The sequence below is a fragment of the Bos taurus genome, chromosome 5, assembly GCF_002263795.3.
Source record: "Bos taurus isolate L1 Dominette 01449 registration number 42190680 breed Hereford chromosome 5, ARS-UCD2.0, whole genome shotgun sequence".
In the NCBI taxonomy this organism is placed as follows: Eukaryota; Metazoa; Chordata; class Mammalia; order Artiodactyla; family Bovidae; genus Bos; species Bos taurus.
Window position 1 is genome coordinate 116,143,229 of NC_037332.1, and position 18,114 is coordinate 116,161,342.

Genomic DNA, 18,114 nt, shown 5'->3' on the forward strand with positions numbered 1-18,114 from the left:
TGAAGGGGTGGAGGACAGGCTGTTGTATTTTAGGCATTGCTTTGAGGGCTTGCCGCAGATCTCGCTTTGTTTGCCTTGGTGGGTGCTCTTGGTGTTGGTGGGGAGCAGGAGTCCACGACTCACTGCGTGTCAGAGTCGCCCGCAGAGTTGGCTCAGGACACTGATGTCCAGGCTCTGCTCCCAGAGAGTCTGCTTGCCGTGTCCTGGGCTTGGGGCCACGGCACTGGTTGTTTCTGAAGCCTCCCCTGGGTGATTCTGACGTGGAGTCCAGGCTGTGAAGCGCTCATCTGGACTTCTGCTCTGAGTGCTGGAGAAAGTTTGTCTGCGGAGCGCAGGTGCTGTGCATTCTCGCTGCTGCTTGGGTAACACCTCTGATTGTTCCTCTGGCGTTGGGAACAGGGCAGCAGCTCAGTTGTGAAATGCCCAGTCAGGAAGCTGCACAGGACACCATGGAAATAAGTGCAGCACAGAGAGATGAACAGCACTGTATTTTTATGAGACGTAGAACTGATTGTGTGAGGCAAAGCCCAGTAGAGGCCGTGGATGGAAATTAGTGACCTGAGGTGTGCCCGGCTTGTGAGGCAGTCAAGGAGAGTGTGGTGCTAACTCAGAGCGACCTACCTGATGTCGTGTGATTGTGGAGACATCTTTACGTTTTCAGGCTTTGCCTGTGCTTGGTGAGGGATGACTGTGCCCAGCCCTCTTCAAGTGTGGGTGAGGTGCTGTTTGTTTATTCGTGTAATCCTCACTCTAATCCTCTGGTTACACACGAGAAACTCTAGACTGAAGTTCAGAACCCTCCACAGGTTACATGGCCAGAGAGCTGAGCTGGAATTCTCCCGCAGGTCTGTCTGCCTCCAGCAGTAACCCCCGCCCTCTGTCCTGGGGATGGCAACTGGTCTCGCCCGTGGGCAGGTACATGCACATCTCAGACAGATGGTTCATTGATGGTGAACCCAGCGTCTGCCTCCTTCCGCCTCAGGCTTCGAGCCTTCTGCGTTGGCGGTCACCTCTGCTTCATCTGTCAGTCGAAGCCCTGTCTGAGCGTTACCACACGCACGTCGGCTGTGTGCTTGCTTTGGCAGGAGGACTCTGCTCACCTGTGCATGTGTGCACGCATCCTGCAGCCCCGTGCCACGAACACACTTCCAGTCCTGCGTTGGCATCGTGCTCTTGTTTTTCTTCAGGTTGTTTTGACTTTGCTGTTTGCCATTCAGTGTGAGAGCAGACAATGAGGGAGCCTCTGTTTGTTTGTTTTTTGTCAACCTAATACATTTTTCCCCAAAGAAGCACAGGTGCTCCCTGAGTCGGCCGCCCACCTTGCAGGGTCTTCTCTGAGACGAGTGTTGGCTGCGGTGGAGAGAACAGTTCGCAGGCAGTGAGCCGTCCTGCCGTCTGCACTTGATTTCCAGAGGCTAAACGTTTGCTTGTTTCAGCCAGACTTGCCGTCTTGTCAAGATGTGTTTCGTCGCGAAGCGTTCACTGAGCTTGGCTCCCTAATAGGAACTGTTACTACAACTTGTGACTCATCACAGGTCTAGAATCAGTTCCCAACATGTTGGCTAAAGAAACAACTTCCCTGTTTTATGAAGTGCGAACAGAAGAAAACGTGTTCATTTCCTAATTGTTTCCCCTGCCCCTGACTCGAGCTCCTCACTCAGCAGCGGCAGGAGCCCGTAAACATCAGCGTGGTGATGACACCTGCATCAGCGTCTCCTGGAGGCGTCCCGCCCATGGGTCCTTTCCTCAGTGACCGTCACCTGTGTTCACTCTCCAGCGTGTCGTCATGCGTGCGTCATGACGTCACTACCGTCCTTCGTCTATAATAGGTTGCTTATGTTATAAACATTTAATGAATTTCTATAAAAAGTTATCTCGTATCATTTCATAACGGAGCGGTATGAATGAGAAATATTTACCTAGGAATGCATTGCCCCGAGTTCAGGCATGGCTCTAGTGTAACCATGATTTCCAAGAACTCTTTAATTCACCCTTACAGTTTGCTTCTAAATGTCAGTTTTTAGCATGTGATTTTATTTCCCCTTCCATTGGGGTTTCTCTTAGGCAGTGTCCGAGGGAGCCAGTTCCTGTGGCCTCCCCAGCCGCTTGTGTCGTCAGAGGCGCCTTTTCCACTGTGGCAGCTGAAGGATGGTGTCATAATTTGCCTGAATCTTATTAGAAGCAAAGTTGAGCAGACTTTGACGTCTCTGCAGTCCGCTCGCGTTTCTTTCATCTGTGCCATTTACGTTCATGTATTTCATCCAGTTTTCTGTTGGATTCTTGGTCTTTTCTCAACTTTTACAAAATCTGTACATCTTAAAATATTAACCCTTTTCCTGTGGTATCTTTCAAATAATTATTACAGCTTTGACTTGCCGTTGTAAAAAAATGTAGTTAAATTTTACAACTTGTCTCTGTTGCTTTTGGATTTAGAACCATAGAAATTGCTTCCAACTTAGAAAAAGAACTTACTTACTAGTAAACCGAGACACATTTGAAGTTTATGCTGGTGAATAATATTGGGAAGAGATCCACTTTATATTTTTTTAAAAGTATATTAAAATGTAGTTGATTTGCAATGTTGTATTCAATTATATTTTTTTAAATATGTCTACCTAGTTGCCCAACTTTTTGGAGGAAGGATGAAAAGAAAGAGTGTCATTTTTTGTTTGCATGTCTCTTTTTAAACATTTCTGGACTGATAGAGGCATTTCGGGTAATTGCACTAACTGTATTTTTACAGGAATGAGTCAGGAGATAGAAAAGGAGCCACAGACCCTTCTGTAGCCCCCACACCCCCAAGCCGTCCAAGTATGTGAATTTGCCTTTTCTGTTCTTTGTAGGTGAACGAGCTGGACGGCATCCCCCTGATCCTCGACAGCTGTGGCCTCGACGACAGCAACCCCTGTATCCTTGACATGCCCCTCAGTGAGTTCACGCCCGGGGCCTCCGCCCGGCGCCTCCATGAGGGAGTTGGTTGGCTTTCTCATTGGCTTTGTCCCTAAGAATTGAGCCACTTGGTCAGAGTTGGAGCTGAGTCACACTCCCGCAGCCTGTGCAGCACAGTGAGCTCAGGTTCTCGGGGGCGTTCTCCTCCAGAACGCCTTAAGCCCCAGCTGGAAGCTCACCTGTGGGCCCTATGTCACTGCATGCCACTGGCGTCACCTTTCCAGACCACGTGTTCCGTGGAATGGCTGTGGAGGAGTGTGTGTCCCTTCTGTAGAGGTTTGAAGAATCCAGACCTCTGGAAGAACCATTCTAGCAGTGGTAGCTTGGAGACCTCTGAGAGCTCAGAAGTGGGGAGAAGCGCCCCAGTGGCCCAGGAGTCTGGTTTTTGCTGGGTGCTGTCCTGCGGCCCTCAGCTACTGACGTCAAAGGCTCTGGCTCTTGCCCCTCCTTGGCTGACCACCCTTCTGGAGGGCACTGTGCAAGGAACTTGCCCACTCCCCACCTCTCTGCCTAGGTCTTCCCTGTGGGAAACGGATCTAATACAGTGATAAAGAGCCAGGCTGGAGGCTGGAGGCTGGAGGCAGCCTGTGTAGGTTTGAGAGAGAATCTGTTTCACTTCAAGACCTTCCAGTCCCTTGCCTGGCCGCTGCATGGCCTTGTGCTTATTGCTGGTGGGGGGGTGGGGTTAATAAGGCCATCGCCAGGACTTTGAGATTGTGACCCTGTGGGAGGCCAAGGAGGAGGGGAATTTTGTGTTTAAAATGCTCACTATTGGTTTCTGTCAAGAAGAGAAAAGGAGCTGATGAAAATCATGTGTTGCAAAGTAAGTGGATTGAGAAATGCTTATTATTTGTGCTAAAGATACTGTCGTTTGTCTGATTAGCAATGGAAGAAAATTTCCTATTTTAAAGAGCATGATAGCTTGTAAGCTCAGTCAGAGAAAGACAAGTTAACAGCCTCTGAAGAGTTTTCTTCAAAGTAAAACAGTCGGTTCACTGCCTTGCATTATGATCAAGCACTACAGGCTGTGCTCCTTAGACGGGTTTGAAATTTTTTAGCCCCAAAAAGGGAAAGGAGAAAAGAAAGCTGTCACAGGAAAGCAATAAAAACACATTCAGGTGTTACTGCAGGTGTTGCGTTTCCGGATGAAAAAGATGATTTATTGCAAACAAAAACACGCAATTTTACTTTTATATTCCCTGAATTGACCTTCTAGTGAAGAAAGGTTTTTTATTACTAATTACTAATCTTTGGCCTTTAGCAAAGACTGGAAACTTAAAAGGCTGTTGCACACAGCCCGTGGCAGCTCTGCAGATATGCTGCAGTGGTTCATGCTTACTAAGTCTTTTATGTTGGCGTCTCCTTGTCAAATATTCATTCATTGATCCTTTCAGGAAACATTGAGTCCTTACTATGTGTTTACATACGTTGCCTTCTTTAGTTTTGACAACACTGTGAAGCAGGTCCTATTATCATCATCTTCCCCATCTGTAGATGAGAAAACTAACTGAGAACCTTAGCGACTTGTCCTAAAGGTCAGACTCAGAGGTTAAGCTTGGCGTGTGCCTGATTCTCAGCCACTTTTCTAAAAAGTTTTCTAAACTGCCCCCTGTGAGTCACTGGGACAGTCAGAACACATACAGAGAAAGCATAGTAAGATACTAATGTAGTGGAGAAATGACTCAGAATTATACACTGAAAACTTTTATATGGACAGTCTATGTGGATAACTGGTGTTTTAAACGGTTATTAATGAAGCATTGCAAGATTCAGGAATCTTTAAATTGTCAAGAAAAGGTGAAATGTTAAATGTTGAGTGTTATATGTATTTAGTAACTCTTTAGACTTTTGTTTTATAAAGGCCTACTAGATTTTAAAGACATGTAAGATATACTTAAGATACAAGATACATACCAAAATATGAGACCTAAGGGAGAGTGATTGGAGAAGGCAATGGCACCCCACTCCAGTACTCTTGCCTGGAAAATCCCATGGACGGAGGAGCCTGGTGGGCTCTAGTCCATGGGGTCGCTCAGAGTCAGACACGACTGAGCGACTTCCCTTTCACTTTTCACTTTCATGCACTGGAGAAGGAAATGGCAACCCACTCCAGTATTCTTGCCTGGAGAATCCCAGGGACGGGGGAGCCTGGTGGGCTGCCGTCTCTGGGGTCGCACAGAGTCGGACACGACTGAAGTGACTTAGCATAGTTCACTTGGAGCTGATGTTTGTGCCTGGTGTGAGTGAGGGTCTGTCACTGTGTTTTTCCATCGGAGCACAGAGTTGTCCCGGCCCGCTTATTGAAAAGCGCACGCGTTGGCTCCTGTAGCGCCGTGTCTGTCGTGTACGTGGCGTGGACTCTCCTGTCTTTTCCACTGACCTCTGTGTCTGTACCAGTACTATAGTCTTAAGTACCGTCGCTTTCTACAGTTTCAGAACACTGTAGATAGACTGACTGAGTCCTTGACTGAGTTGATTGAGTCCTTCCAACTTGTTTCTTTTTTTTAGAGCGTTATGGCTATGTTTGGTCATTTGTGTTTGCCCATAAAAATTTTAAAACCAGCTAGTCAGAGTCTACACATCTGTGCTTGTGTGTTTATGTGCACACACGTTTACACACATGTACATGCTTAAAACCGTCACAAAACAATTTAAAATCTCTACTCACTGAAATTGCATTGGCGAGAATCAGTTTCATGAGAATTGACATCTAAACAGTACTGTCTTCTAACCCATCCATGATCATGGCATATCTGCCCATTTATTTAAGATTATCATGGGGTTTTTGACCCATGGATTATTTAGAAATCATTGCTTAAATTCTGAACAAATAGGAATTATTTGGGGGGGATTCATTTCTAACATAAATATATTATGATCAGAGAGCACGTGCTTGATGCTGTTTGTCCTAAAAAATCTGTTGAGACTTGCCGTGTGGCCCCCTGTACGGTCAGTCTCCGCAGCGCTTCTGTGTCTGCTTGAACGGTCACACCTGTTTTCTAGTAGTGGACTACAGTATTTTCAGGTCAAGTTTGTAAACTTTTTACATTTTTAGTGATGCTTTTGTCTATTTTGGTTTATCAATTACAGAGATAGAGGTTTTAAAAATCAGCCTATGACTGTAGATTTCTCTAGATTTCTCCTCTTATCATATAGCACTGCTCTCATGTATCCTGAGGCAGTGTCATTACAGTTTTATCAGGTCCTGAAAACGTCCCCGTTGTCACTGTAAAGTGACCTTCTGTGTCTCTACAGATGCTTTTTGCCTAACATGAATATAGCTACTTTACTTCACTTTTGATTGATATTTACGTGGTAAAACCATTACAGAACTTTTATTTTTCAGTCTTTTTATATCAGAGGTGTTCGTTGTAAAGAGCATAGTTGACTTGTTCTTAGTCTAGTTTCTCTGTCTTTTAGCTATTGCGTTTAGCCCATTCATACTTCGTGTAGTTGCTTATCTGTTTATATTTAAGCCAGTCTGATCTGCTTTCTATTTTAGTTTTCTCTTGCTTCTTTTGAATTGTTTTATATAATTAAGCATTTATCTTTTTCTAGTTTAAAATTTTTAATTTTTTTTTCTATTTTGTTAATAGTTCCCTGGGAAATTATACCATGCATCCTTGACTAAGGAAAATATAATATTTTTCAGATCTTTACCCCTTTTCCAGGTAGTATAGGACCAGTCCGCATCCCCCAGCTTGTATGCTGTTGCTGTGTATCTCCGTTCTGCTTTACAGTCTATGAAATGTACGGTCAGAGCTCCATAAGGTCAGTTTCCATTTAGATGCTCCACGTACTTACTCCTCTCCTGCCTTCCACCCCTTCTTACAGCTCTGTCTGTCTACCTGGGCTCATTTTCCTTCTGCCTGAAGTCTTTCTTTTAGAATTTCCTTTAAAATGGGTTCATGGGTGAGGGACTGTTTGGCTTGTTAGAAAATGTGTGCCGGACTCCAGCATTTGGGATAGCTACAGGATCTCAGTGTTCTAAGGCAGCGGTCCCCAACCTTCTTGGCACCAGGGACTGGTTTCTTGGCAGACAGTTTTTTCCACAGGCTGGGGAGGAGGGTAGGGTGGAGCTGGTTCAGGCCATCACGCGAGTGATGGTGGGTTCAGGTGGTAACACCTTTGGCTCTACGTGCCTCCCTCCATCTCTCAGTTCAGTCGCTCAGTTGTGTCCGACTCTTTGCGACCCCAAGGAAGCAGCACGCCAGGCTTCTTGTCCTTTCCCATCTCCCGGAGCTTGCTCAAACTCATGTCCATCAAGGTGGTGATGCCATCCACCCACCTCATCTTCTGTTGTCCCCTTCTCCTCCAGCCTGCAGTCTTTCCCAGAATCAGGGTCTTTTCTTTTCCATCTCTCAAAAACTTGGCCCTGCTTACAGAACCTCCAAGCCTGTCCTCCATACTTAGAATATGTCCATAGGCCCCAGCATGTCCTGACAGGTCTGTGCGTCCTGGCCCCACCTGCCTCTTCATTTAGATCCAGACTGGCTCCCCTCTTTTAGCATTCCCCAGACATGCCTCCTTTTTTGTTCCTCGAATCTGTGATTTCTCACCTCAGGGAAGTCGTTATCTTCCTCCCTTGGCTGAACTCTCTCCCCTGGCTCAGCCTCCTCTTCTCTTCCTCAGGGAAGCCTTCCCAGAGCCTCATCAGCCCCTCCTGGGACCTTTTCTGTTCCTTCAGCTTGTCTCAGTCTGTAACTGAGGATTTGTGCATTTGCATCTTAATTGCCCTCTAGACCAAGGTCCGTAAGGGCATGGACCTTTTTTTTTTTCCTCTGTTTTTTATCTCAATGTAATATGCCACTGATAGGCACATACTAAATGTCCAATAGATATTTTTAAATGGGTACATGACTGAGTAAGGCGGTGAACAAATGAATGAAAACCAGCAGCTTGATGGAGTATGTGTGTGTGTGTGTGCTTATTGGACAGGTAGGGAGGATGGCTCTAAGCAGGGGAGAAATATCTCCCATGGATTTGATGATTCTTTTGTGAATTGAATAAACTTGGTTTGGCAGCAGTATTATTTCAGCTTTGTTTGGTGGTTCAGCTCCTTCTAATAACTCACACCAGTCAAGCTTTCATTGAACTTTAATTTCAGTATTTTGTGTTAAAGAAAGCAATATATATTGCGTATGCATAGACTAGGAATCAGAGCTGAGAGTAAAGGTCAGTTAAGAAAAACAGCTCCGTTCTCTGATTGCTCTGGATCGGCGGGCTGTGTTGTGTGCTCACGCATCATCCGTGGGTTAGGGCTGAGGACTCATGTTACCATAGGGTAGGCATCCTTGTTCCCTGTGGGAAGTCAGCGGTTCCGACCCCCTGGAAGACTTCCTCTTTCTTCGCCACCCATGGGGATTAGGAATTTCTAGGTGGCATATCCAAGCAAGCTGGGCTGCAGCTCCCCCAGGCTGGGAGCGGGACTGGAGGGCTGCAGCTCCCCCAGGCTGGGAGTGGGACTGGAGGGCTGGCTGCCCCGCTTCTCGGAGGCGTCTTCTAGTGGCGGACTGGGAAAAGACAACATCCCAAGGGGGTAGCTCACCCCGAAGGAAGGCCCTCGGCGGCGGTGTTGCATCAGGACACAGCCCAGCTGTCCGTCCGCCGCTCCCTTGCGGGGACCCGCAGTAATGACACAGTAGCAGATGCCATCGGAAAATCCCAGCCCGCCACCACAGAGCCATTTCTTATTTGTCAGTTTATTGTGGCAAGTGGGATTTTCTGTTGTTGTTGTATCCAAATAGAAACAGCTGAACTTTATTTGAAATGTTTTTCTTTGATTCTTTTTTTGATCTGTGTTTTGATCAGTTGTCCTTGATGTGGGTTTTTTATATATATATGTATTGTTTTTATTGGAGGAGGAGGGGACAAGGATAGGATGAGCGTCTAAACTGGGTTGGGGTTTTTTTCTGTTCTTTTCTCTTTTTTCCTTCCTTCCTTTCTCTTTTTTTCTTTCTTTTTTTATTGAAAAGCCTCATTTGTAAGTGTTACGTGTGCCCAGAAACGTAAGTTTATAGGAAAAATAACCAGAGTTTCCCCAGTCATCTCCTGTTGAGGAGGGATGGATAGCATAGTGACACGGGCATCAGCTCTGGGGCTTCACAGACACGGGTTCTGCTGCTTCTCAGCCTCTAAATACGTCGCTTGCCCTGTGTTACGAGTCTTGGCGTATTTATCTAAAATGGGACGGACCCCACAGGGTTACGGGGAGAGTACGGTGTGCTGTGTGCCAAGTGCCCGGCCTGTAGCTTCTCAACAAGCAGGTGTGTCATGCAGATGTCCAGACAGCTGCTACTGCCCACGAGAAAGGTGAATTTCCATCTGTGAGCACACTGTGAGTCAGTGGTAAAACTTAAACAATAGTAATAATATTGCAAAACAGAAAAGAGAGTCCTGAAGCGTACTCACATACACAGCAAAGGCCCCCTGTACTTAAGGAGTAAAGGGTGGTCTTTTTCCATGAATGATCCTAGGCCAATTTAATATCTGTTACGGGGAAGAAAACCCTGCCACCGTGTCTCACCCTGTTCACCCACAGTAATTGAAGATAACTCATAAACCTTCATGTGGACAGTAAAACACAAGAGCTTCTAGAAGGACTCATAAGAAAGTATGGTTCTTGTCTTGGAACAGGCAAAGGTGTCTTAAACAAGACATCAGAATTTTAACTGGGAAAGCATTAACTTTGAAAAAGTATTTGCATCGTAAGCCTGTATCTGACAAAGGACTCATACCCATACTAATTTAGGACTGCTGTGAAACAACAAAAGATAATTCAGGTTCTGAGAATGAACAAAAGACCCACGGCATCTCACAGAAGAGGAAACCCAGATGGCCAGTAATTGTACAGAAAGAGCTTAGCATCCTCATCAGGGAAATGCATGTTTACCCCAGTCAGGAACCCACCAGAAGAGCTGATGAGAAGATGACAGGACCAACGGATGGCAGAGGTGTGGGGCAGCCTGAACTGTGATGAATTGATTTGGGAGGTGTCAAGTAGGGAAACCTCTTTGGAAAACTTTGGCAGTGTCTGCTAACTCAGGCCCGCCCTGTGAGCCAGCAGCTGCAGCCCTAGATGCCCCCCCGGGAGAAGTACATACATGTGTCTGTCAGAAGACGTGTGCAGGAGCATTCCTAGTCACAGTGTTTATAACAGCCCCAAAGTGGAACCATCCCACATAGTCAGCAGTCGTAGAAGAGTGTGGATGATTATTCCCCAGAGCGCCATGCAGCAGCAAAGAATGAGCTGCCCTGTGTAACATGGGTGAGTCTCACTAATGTAGCATAGAGCTGAAGAAGCTAGAGTCAGAGAGTGTGCGCTCTATGACTGTATGTGACAGCAGCAGTCAGGATGGTGGGAGCCTTGATGGGTAGGAGGGTGGGCATAGGTGGGCAGTGGCACCCAGGGCCTCCCAGCTGCTGGGCGTATTCTCCATCTCAGCCTGGGTTGGGCTCATGTGGCGTACGCCCGTGAGGAAACGTCAGGATGTACGCAAGGAGGTGTGCGTCGTTGCTTCTCACACTGACGTTTTAAAAATCACTGAGTAGTTTCTAGGTGCCCAACCCTGTGCTGTATATATACACCCTTTAAGCTACATTGCCTGGCATAGGCGGTTTCTTTCCTTCTGTTTTTAACAGGCCTCTTTGTTAAGCACTGTCATTTCACAGATGAGAAGAGAGGCGCTCACGGAGTTGGTTCCCCGAGCACAGCCAGCTCTGCCAGCTCCTGGGCGGTGGGGCCACGGGGCCAGCCCAGCGCTATCTGTGCCCTGCTCCTTGTTCAAGCGCCTAGACTTCTGTGTGGGCGCCTCTCCGCCAGCCCAGCCCTTCCTCCTCTTAGACTTGAGCACGCGTGTCTTCCTCCTGGAGTTCTCCCGTGGCCCCCAGCGGAGCCTGAGCACCTCAGCTCTCTGTGTCAGTTGGGCTCCTCTGCCCCTCCATGAGTGCAGCACATGCAGACCCCTAGATGCGCAACTGTGCCCTCCAGAAAAGCCTGTCCCGGGCAGGACCTGTGCCAAACTGCACACCCCACGCCAGACCCCACAGACCCCAGGAGTGTCACCGCAGTGTGTCCCAGAGCATACTTCTGTCTGTAGCATCTTAAATACCTATTATATCAGAGAAGTCTTCTAAGTAATACATACACGTGTCGGACCTGTGGGAAGAAGGCGTCTGCTGCAGGACTCCCTGGAATCTCTGCAGTTCTCATGTGCGTTTTGGAAATTCTGGGCCACAGTGCCACATCTTGGGGAATGCAGGGATTTTAGTGGAAACTTGAGAACGTGCTCCATCCCGTCCTCTTCACGAGCAGTCTAACTTGTGCCTGGGCCTGCCGTGCCGCCGCCAGAGGGAGGCGTTCGGGGAAACACCTCAAACATTTCAGGCTGGTACAGCGGGCTTGCTGTTGTTTATAAAGGCATCATCAAGTCCCCACACCAGGGAAGTGCTTGTGCTGCGTTCACTGCGTGCCTGCTGCTCGTGTCTTACTCCGCCCACCCTGACGCTCACGTGGCCGGGACGTCATCCTGCTGAAATAGGTCTTGCATCCTCCAGAGGGGAGCGATGCCTGCTGTTGGTTTCTGTGTCCCCAGCCTCAAGCCCCTGGTGGTTGTTCAGTGATCTTGCGTTCATTTGTTGAGCTGACATTAATTAAAGCTAGAGAACCTTTTACTGCCGTTTGGCTTTAAAAAGGTAAACTTTGGGTTTGGCTTCCCAGTTACATGATGTGGGTTTTTAAAGCCTCTCACTGATGGTCTTACCCATTGCCTAGTGTGGCTGAAGGTGTTTGAACCAAGTCTCTGTCCTTGTCCAGAGCAAACAAGCGTGGACACGACTTGGTGGGTGCGCGGAGGCCTCCCTGGGTCCCTGTGTGCAGTGAGTGGGCGTGGGGCCAAGGGTGGGCGGCAGTCTGCCACACTGCACCCTGCGCCCCTCAGGCTCCACAGTTGCACAGCAGACCCATTCAGAGTGAGAGGGGGCAGGAGCCCTACCCCTTTGATGTAGCTTCTACAGTATCCTAGCAACTGTTTGATGTAGCTTCTACGGTATCCTAGCAACTGGTTCCTCAGCACTCGAAGCTGGAAGTTGGAGGAGTGGGATGTCCTGTCGTGAAAGAGACGCTCACAAAAGTGGACTCTCTTTCCTTGTTCAGGTGTGTTGGCAAATGGTCCGGCTGTTTTAAAATGAGAATGAAATGCTTCAGGTTATACTCCTTCAGATTGTGTCTACTTGGCTTTTAGTTGTACGCTTCTTGTTTTCTTACATCGCGAAGATCACAGCAGCTCAAAATGAAAACTGTCATCACCACCCTGAAACGTCTGCGTGTGGAGGCTGTGAGCGGCACGTGTCTCCTGCGCACACAGAGGCCAGACTGTGTGGTCTGCCCTCTGCCCTCGGGCCTGCACACGCGCCTGGCCGCCATGGGCCTTGCTCAGCCTGCCTCACTCAGCCGTCTCCTCTCCTCTCAGAGGTCAGAGTGCCTCAGTCCTGCTCTGGCCTGTTCACTTGCACAAAAAGCAAGATTGCAGGAGGTTTACCGTCACGTCTTAGAAAACGGGAGGAGAGGCGCTTGGCACGAGCCATGTGGCCTGCGAGCGGCCACGTGCCCCTTGTTCCTGCTCCGCCTGGGTTGGTGAGAAAGTGGAAGCTGCCGCTTTCCAGTTCTATCGGTCACTTGACCCGCGTGGCTTGGAGATGACAGTGTTTTCTTAATTTGGCTTCTCTTGGTTACTGTTAGCATTTTAAGTGCCGCCATGTACAGTTCATTCCAAACCAGAAACAAAACTTTATGCGAACATTTATTGCCATTCGCTTTTGTCCTTAAGGGTCTGCTCCTTTGGCTGGTTGATTTAACGAACACCATTTAAAGTTTAAATCTTACTTTCACTAGGGGGCATCTCCCAAGACAGTCCCCACACCGCCACACTCAGCATCAGGCAGCCCTTCCCGACTCTCCTTCGGCACCTTGGCTCCCTTGCTGTCCATCTTCCCAGGGTCTCCTTCCATCTACCTGGCCATTCTCCCAAGTAGAGTTAAACCTTATTTATTTGAGAGAAGTCTGCCAGAATCCCAGTTGAAATGAGGCCGCTTTTTATTGTTTCATTTATCCTGTCATTTCACATTGTAGCTGTTAGGCCAGTTAGTAGTGTGTTTATTTCTCTCCACTGAACATTCTAGGAATTTCAGGAGGACTGAGGTGTCAGGCCTTCACCTCATGGGCACTTAGCTGAAGCTGAGTTTACAGGTGAACATACATGTGCCCACCTCTCTGCTTTGCCTCCCTGCGTGGTGATTGCCTTGACTCTGTCCCTTAGTTGGAGATTGGCACAGGGAGGATGAAGAGGGAGAAGGAAGACCTGAGAAATGGTGTTGTGTTTAATGAAATCCTCTTGTGGCCTGTAATGCTGGTTGAGAAACAGTGACTCGTGAGAGGCCGCGAACGGGCGACCCTTCCTCAGGTGGAGTGGTAGCAGCTGGAGAACTAACTGCTCTTGATAACTGAGCAGACGGGGTTTCGTCGACCTGTGTGATCTGGCTTTTTCTAGGCGCCCAGGCGGCTCTGTCCATGGGGTTCTCCAGGCACGAATACTGCAGTGGGTTGCCGTGTCCTCCTCCAGGGGATCTTCCCCACCCAGGGGTGGAAGCTGCGTCTGCTTTCTCTGACAGGCGGGCTCCTCACTGCCGCGCCTCCTGGGAAACCAGCTCGCCCGGGCATGGAGCTCAGGCGGGCAGCGCTGGAGTCTGAGCCCAGGTCCTTCCTCGTCCACTCTCACTACTGCTGCTACGGACGCTGGTTGGTCCCCATTCCCACACCATCTTCCCTCCAAGCCACCCTCCACGGCTGCCAAGGAGAGTTGCCTGATTTTTCTGCTTTAGCTCTTTCAGTGGATTCTCGTCGTATAAAATGCAGACTCCTTCCTACAGCTTGAAACTCCTCTGGCCTCGACCCCTGCCCTCTACCAACATCCTGCCTCCAGCCCCAGCCTTGCCTGGCTCATGTCTCCCATCTTGAGGTCACACATGGCCAATGCCACTGCTGTCTCCCCAGCGCACCAGGTGACCAGCTTCTCTTTATCCCGAGTTCTCAGCTCAGTCCCCTCCTCAGAGAAGCCGTCTCCCACCTCCCTCATCCATGTTTTGTCCTCCTGTGGTCATTCCTGACCACATCAGCCTGAAGGTCTGTCTCTCTGAGGCTGATGGCCACCTCCTGTCTAGAACGCCAGTGCCACAGGGGCGGGGACCTGCATGTCCCGTTAGTTACTGGGTCCCCAGCGCCGAGCACAGGCCTTCATGTTTGTCAGACGAGCACCCAGATGACAGTTAAATCCTGAGGGTCTGTATGTGTGTTAACGGTGGAAGCCTGCCTTTGTATCTAAATCGCTTGCTCTCATTCCAGTGTAAGTGTCAAGAAGCGTGTTGTTCACAGAGGAGAAGGAAAACATGTTGCAGTATTAGATTTCTGAAATTGAGTGAGGTTCCCCCCAACGTGGGACAGCTATAACTTTAGAAGTTTTAGAAAGACCTGTGTCAAGGCGGAGCTTGAGACGTTAGTATCCTCCCTGCAGCCAGCTTGGCCAGGTGTCAGCGGTGCTTATTTCCAGTTAGTGCTGAAGTCATTCGCACGCCCTCAGTGCCTGCTGAAGGCGCGCTTGACTGTGAAGTGGACACCGTAGTGCTCCTCCCTTAGTGAGGGCCACAGAATCACCCGTGCCCCAGCCCTCAGCTCACCTGGTAGTGACCGCAGCGCACACAGACAGCGTGAGGCGTCCGCGGGTCTGTGCCCCTCAGACCTGTGGGCCGGCCGCTCTTGCCTGCTGACTCTGGTTGCTGCTGTGGGTGGTGGGAGGAGAGGCCACCAGCACGGGCTGGTGACCTGGGGGTTCGTTGTGCTCAGAGGCTAGTGACGTCTGGACTAAGGACAGGCGGTGCGGGTGCCCGGGCAGCCCACGTGCAGCGTGCCGACCCCTGGGAGCCCGCTGGGTCTCGTCCAGCCCAGAGCCCTCCAGAAGCCCCCGCACTGCTTGTGTTCTCCATGTAAGCCTTTGCATTTGAGAGCTGTTTTTGACCCCTGGCTATGCTTTATTCATATAAAGATGTTCTTAGTACCAGGCAAACAATAATCTTCCATAATTTAGATGCAGTTACTTACATTTTTCTGGGCTTCCCAGATGGCTCATTGATAAAGAATCTGCCTACAGTACAGGAGATGCAGGAGACGCAGATTCGATCCCTGAGTCGGGAAGATCCCCTGGAGGAGGGCCTGGCAACCCACCCCAGTGCTCTTACCTGGAGAGTCCCGTGGGCAGAGGAGCCTGGCGGGCTACAGTCCATGGGGTCACAGAGAGTCAGACACGATGGAGTGACTGAGCACACATGCACCTTTTCTACTCCAAACTTGAATTTCATTTTAAACTGTTCACTGTTACTTATAAAGATGTTTTGTGGAAGTAATCACTCTGACCAGTATCTGAAGGCTTACTTTATCTTTTGAGAGAAAGGGACTCTGTTTCAAGTCTTATATAACCTGCCACTCCTTCCCCTGACGTGTAGGCAGAGCTCAGAAGCTTGCAGTCACCCTGGCCGGAAGGGACCGCTCCAGGCCTCCTCCAGGTCTCCCCTCACGGACTGGTCTCCCCGCCATGGACAGGTCTCCCCTCATGGACGGGTCTCCCCTCATGGACTGGTCTCCCCTCATGGACTGGTCCCCCCTCATGGACTGGTCCCCCCTCATGGACTGGTCTCCCCTCATGGACTGGTCTCCCCCCCATGGACTGGTCCCCCCTCATGAACTTGTCCCCCCTCATGGACTGGTCCCTCCAACATGGACTGGTCTCCCTTCATGGACTGGTTCCCCCTCATGGACCAGTCTCCCTTCACGGACTGGTTCCCCCTCATGGACCGGTCTCCCCTCATGGACCGGTCCCCCTCCCATGGACTGGTCCCCCCTCATAGAGTGGTCCCCTCTCCATGGACTGGCCCCCCCCATGGACTGGTCTCCCCCCATGGACTGGTCCCCCCCACCGACCCATGGACTGGTCTCCCCTCATGGACTGGTCCACCCGCCATCGACTGGTCTCCCCTCATGGGTTGGTCTCCCCTCATGGACCGGTTCCCCGCCATGGACTGGTCCCCCCTCATAGAGTGGTCCCCTCTCCATGGACTGGCCCCCCCCATGGACTGGTCCCCCCCCCGACCCATGGACTGGTCTCCCCTCATGGACTGGTCCACCCGCCATCGACTGGTCTCCCCTCATGGGCTGGTCTCCCCTCATGGACTGGTCCCTCCTCATGGGCTGGTCTCCCCTCATGGACTGGTCTCTTCTCATGGGCTGGTCTACCCTCATGGGCTGGTCCCTGAGGAGGGCTTAGGGCAGAGGGGCAGGGGCTGGAGCCCGCGTCCAGACCAGGCCAACCCCATCGGGTCCTCTGCCTGCTGGGTCTGTTTTCTCGTCAGTAGAAGGTTTGGTATTACCTCCCGCGAGTGCTATGCTGGTGAAGGTGGAGACTTTCTGTCAGTGCCTGGAGTGGCCCTGCGGGTGATCACACCACTAGCTCTGTTATGTTTATTATTACTCTTATGACTTCATGCAGATAAATATCAGTGGCTTATGTGAGAGACACTTAATTCCCCTGCAAAGCTTTGCTTACATTGATTGAAGCTAGAAATTTGTTCAGGCTAGCAAGTCCTTTCTTCCAGAGAGCAGAGTGCTGTGGATATACCCTCTCCCCTGGCAGCAGGCCCTTGAGGGTCCCTGCCTCCGCCAGCTGCTCCTCACAAGTTGCTCTCCGTCAGGGCCCAGCGACCTCCCGGCCAGCGGAGCCCCTGATGTAAGCAGAGCCTGGGTCCTGGCTTCCCTTGAGCAGTTCACTGTGTCCAGAAGGCCTCTCCCGGAGGAGGTCTCCCTGGAGCCTGAAGGCTGAGATGGTGTAGCGGGGGCCTGCCTGTGTGCCGTCGGCAGCATCGCAAGTACCACTCAGCTCTGGCGGGACTGAGGTCCGCCCCTCTCAGCGGACGGAGGCCAGGTGCCCTCAGCATTTACTGCCCCCTCCTGGGAGGGCGTGCACACGCGTGAGCACACGTTCCACAGAAGGGTCAGGGTAAGCGGTGGCGGCAGAGGGAATGAGAGCCGTGGCGGGCCCTGAGCCGGCTGGCCCTGCCCTGCCCCGTGCCAGGCTCGTCAGTCTAAGACGGGACCGAGAGCCCCTGAGCACACACGGAGCCGCCTGGCGGCCCAGCCCTCTGGTGTGGTTTGGTTAGATGCGGCCTCGCTCCGTCCCAGTCCAAGACCCGTTGTAGGGCTGATGCCAGGCCGACGGCCGCTCCACGCGGCGCTCTGAAGTGGTGAGGTGGTCCCGGAGTGTGTCACGGACGGAATTAGCTTCAGGCCCGGGGGGCCCTTTCCCACGGAGCCCGTGGACGTGAGGTACCTGCCCGCCAGCCCCCACTCACCACAGGGCTTTGGAGTGGGGAGCGCGGGGTGGCCGCGGGCTGAGCAGGGTGTCATCTTCATGACTTCGCCCCACACTGACAGGCTCTGAGGCGGGGCGGTGGCGGCAAGCTTCGGAGGCTGACGCCTGACCCGTCTGGGCCCTGAGGGCCGAGGGCTCATCGCGGCTGGGGCCAGGCTGAGGACAGCGGCTCCTCTCCCACGTGGTGGTGCAGGGAGCCTGGGGAGACGGCAGGACAGCTCTGGCTCCCGAGTGGAGAGGAGCCTTCGAGCTGTGACTGTCCCCGCCTGCACGCAGTCGTAGATGGGAAATCAGCCGTGCGCACGGAGACTGGTGAATGCAGACTTTGTTTCAGAATCATTCAGACACAGGCGGGTTGTGTTTCTCTGGTGGACACTTGTGTGCTGGGATGTTTCTCTGAGAATTCAGCAGCGTTTCCCTGGGCCTCTGTGCCACTTCCTTTGATGTTCTAGTTCCCTGGGCAGTTGGAGTCTAAAAAGCAGCCTCATCCTTCAGAGCAGAGGTGCTTCCGAGACGACATTCTGCCTCAATAAAGACTGAGACTCTGCTCCTTCCTGTAGCACCTGCGAAACACGAGTGTATTACTTTATTGTGATTGTGACCTTCAGTTTTCAAATCTGGCAATAATTTGCTCCCTTGCACTTTTCTCTTGGGGCTTCCCTGGTGGCTTAACGGGTAAAGAATCCGCCTGCAA

At 50.7% G+C, this 18,114-nt stretch overlaps 1 protein-coding gene across 1 annotated transcript in view; it reads left to right on the top strand.

Moving 5' to 3' along the window:
• Positions 1-18,114, top strand: part of ATXN10 (ataxin 10) — a 140,689-nt gene that overhangs the window by 114,522 nt on the left and 8,053 nt on the right. Inside the window, 1 exon segment of the mRNA NM_001077051.2 lies at positions 2,844-2,907. Coding sequence (NP_001070519.1) covers positions 2,844-2,907 — 64 coding nt within the window.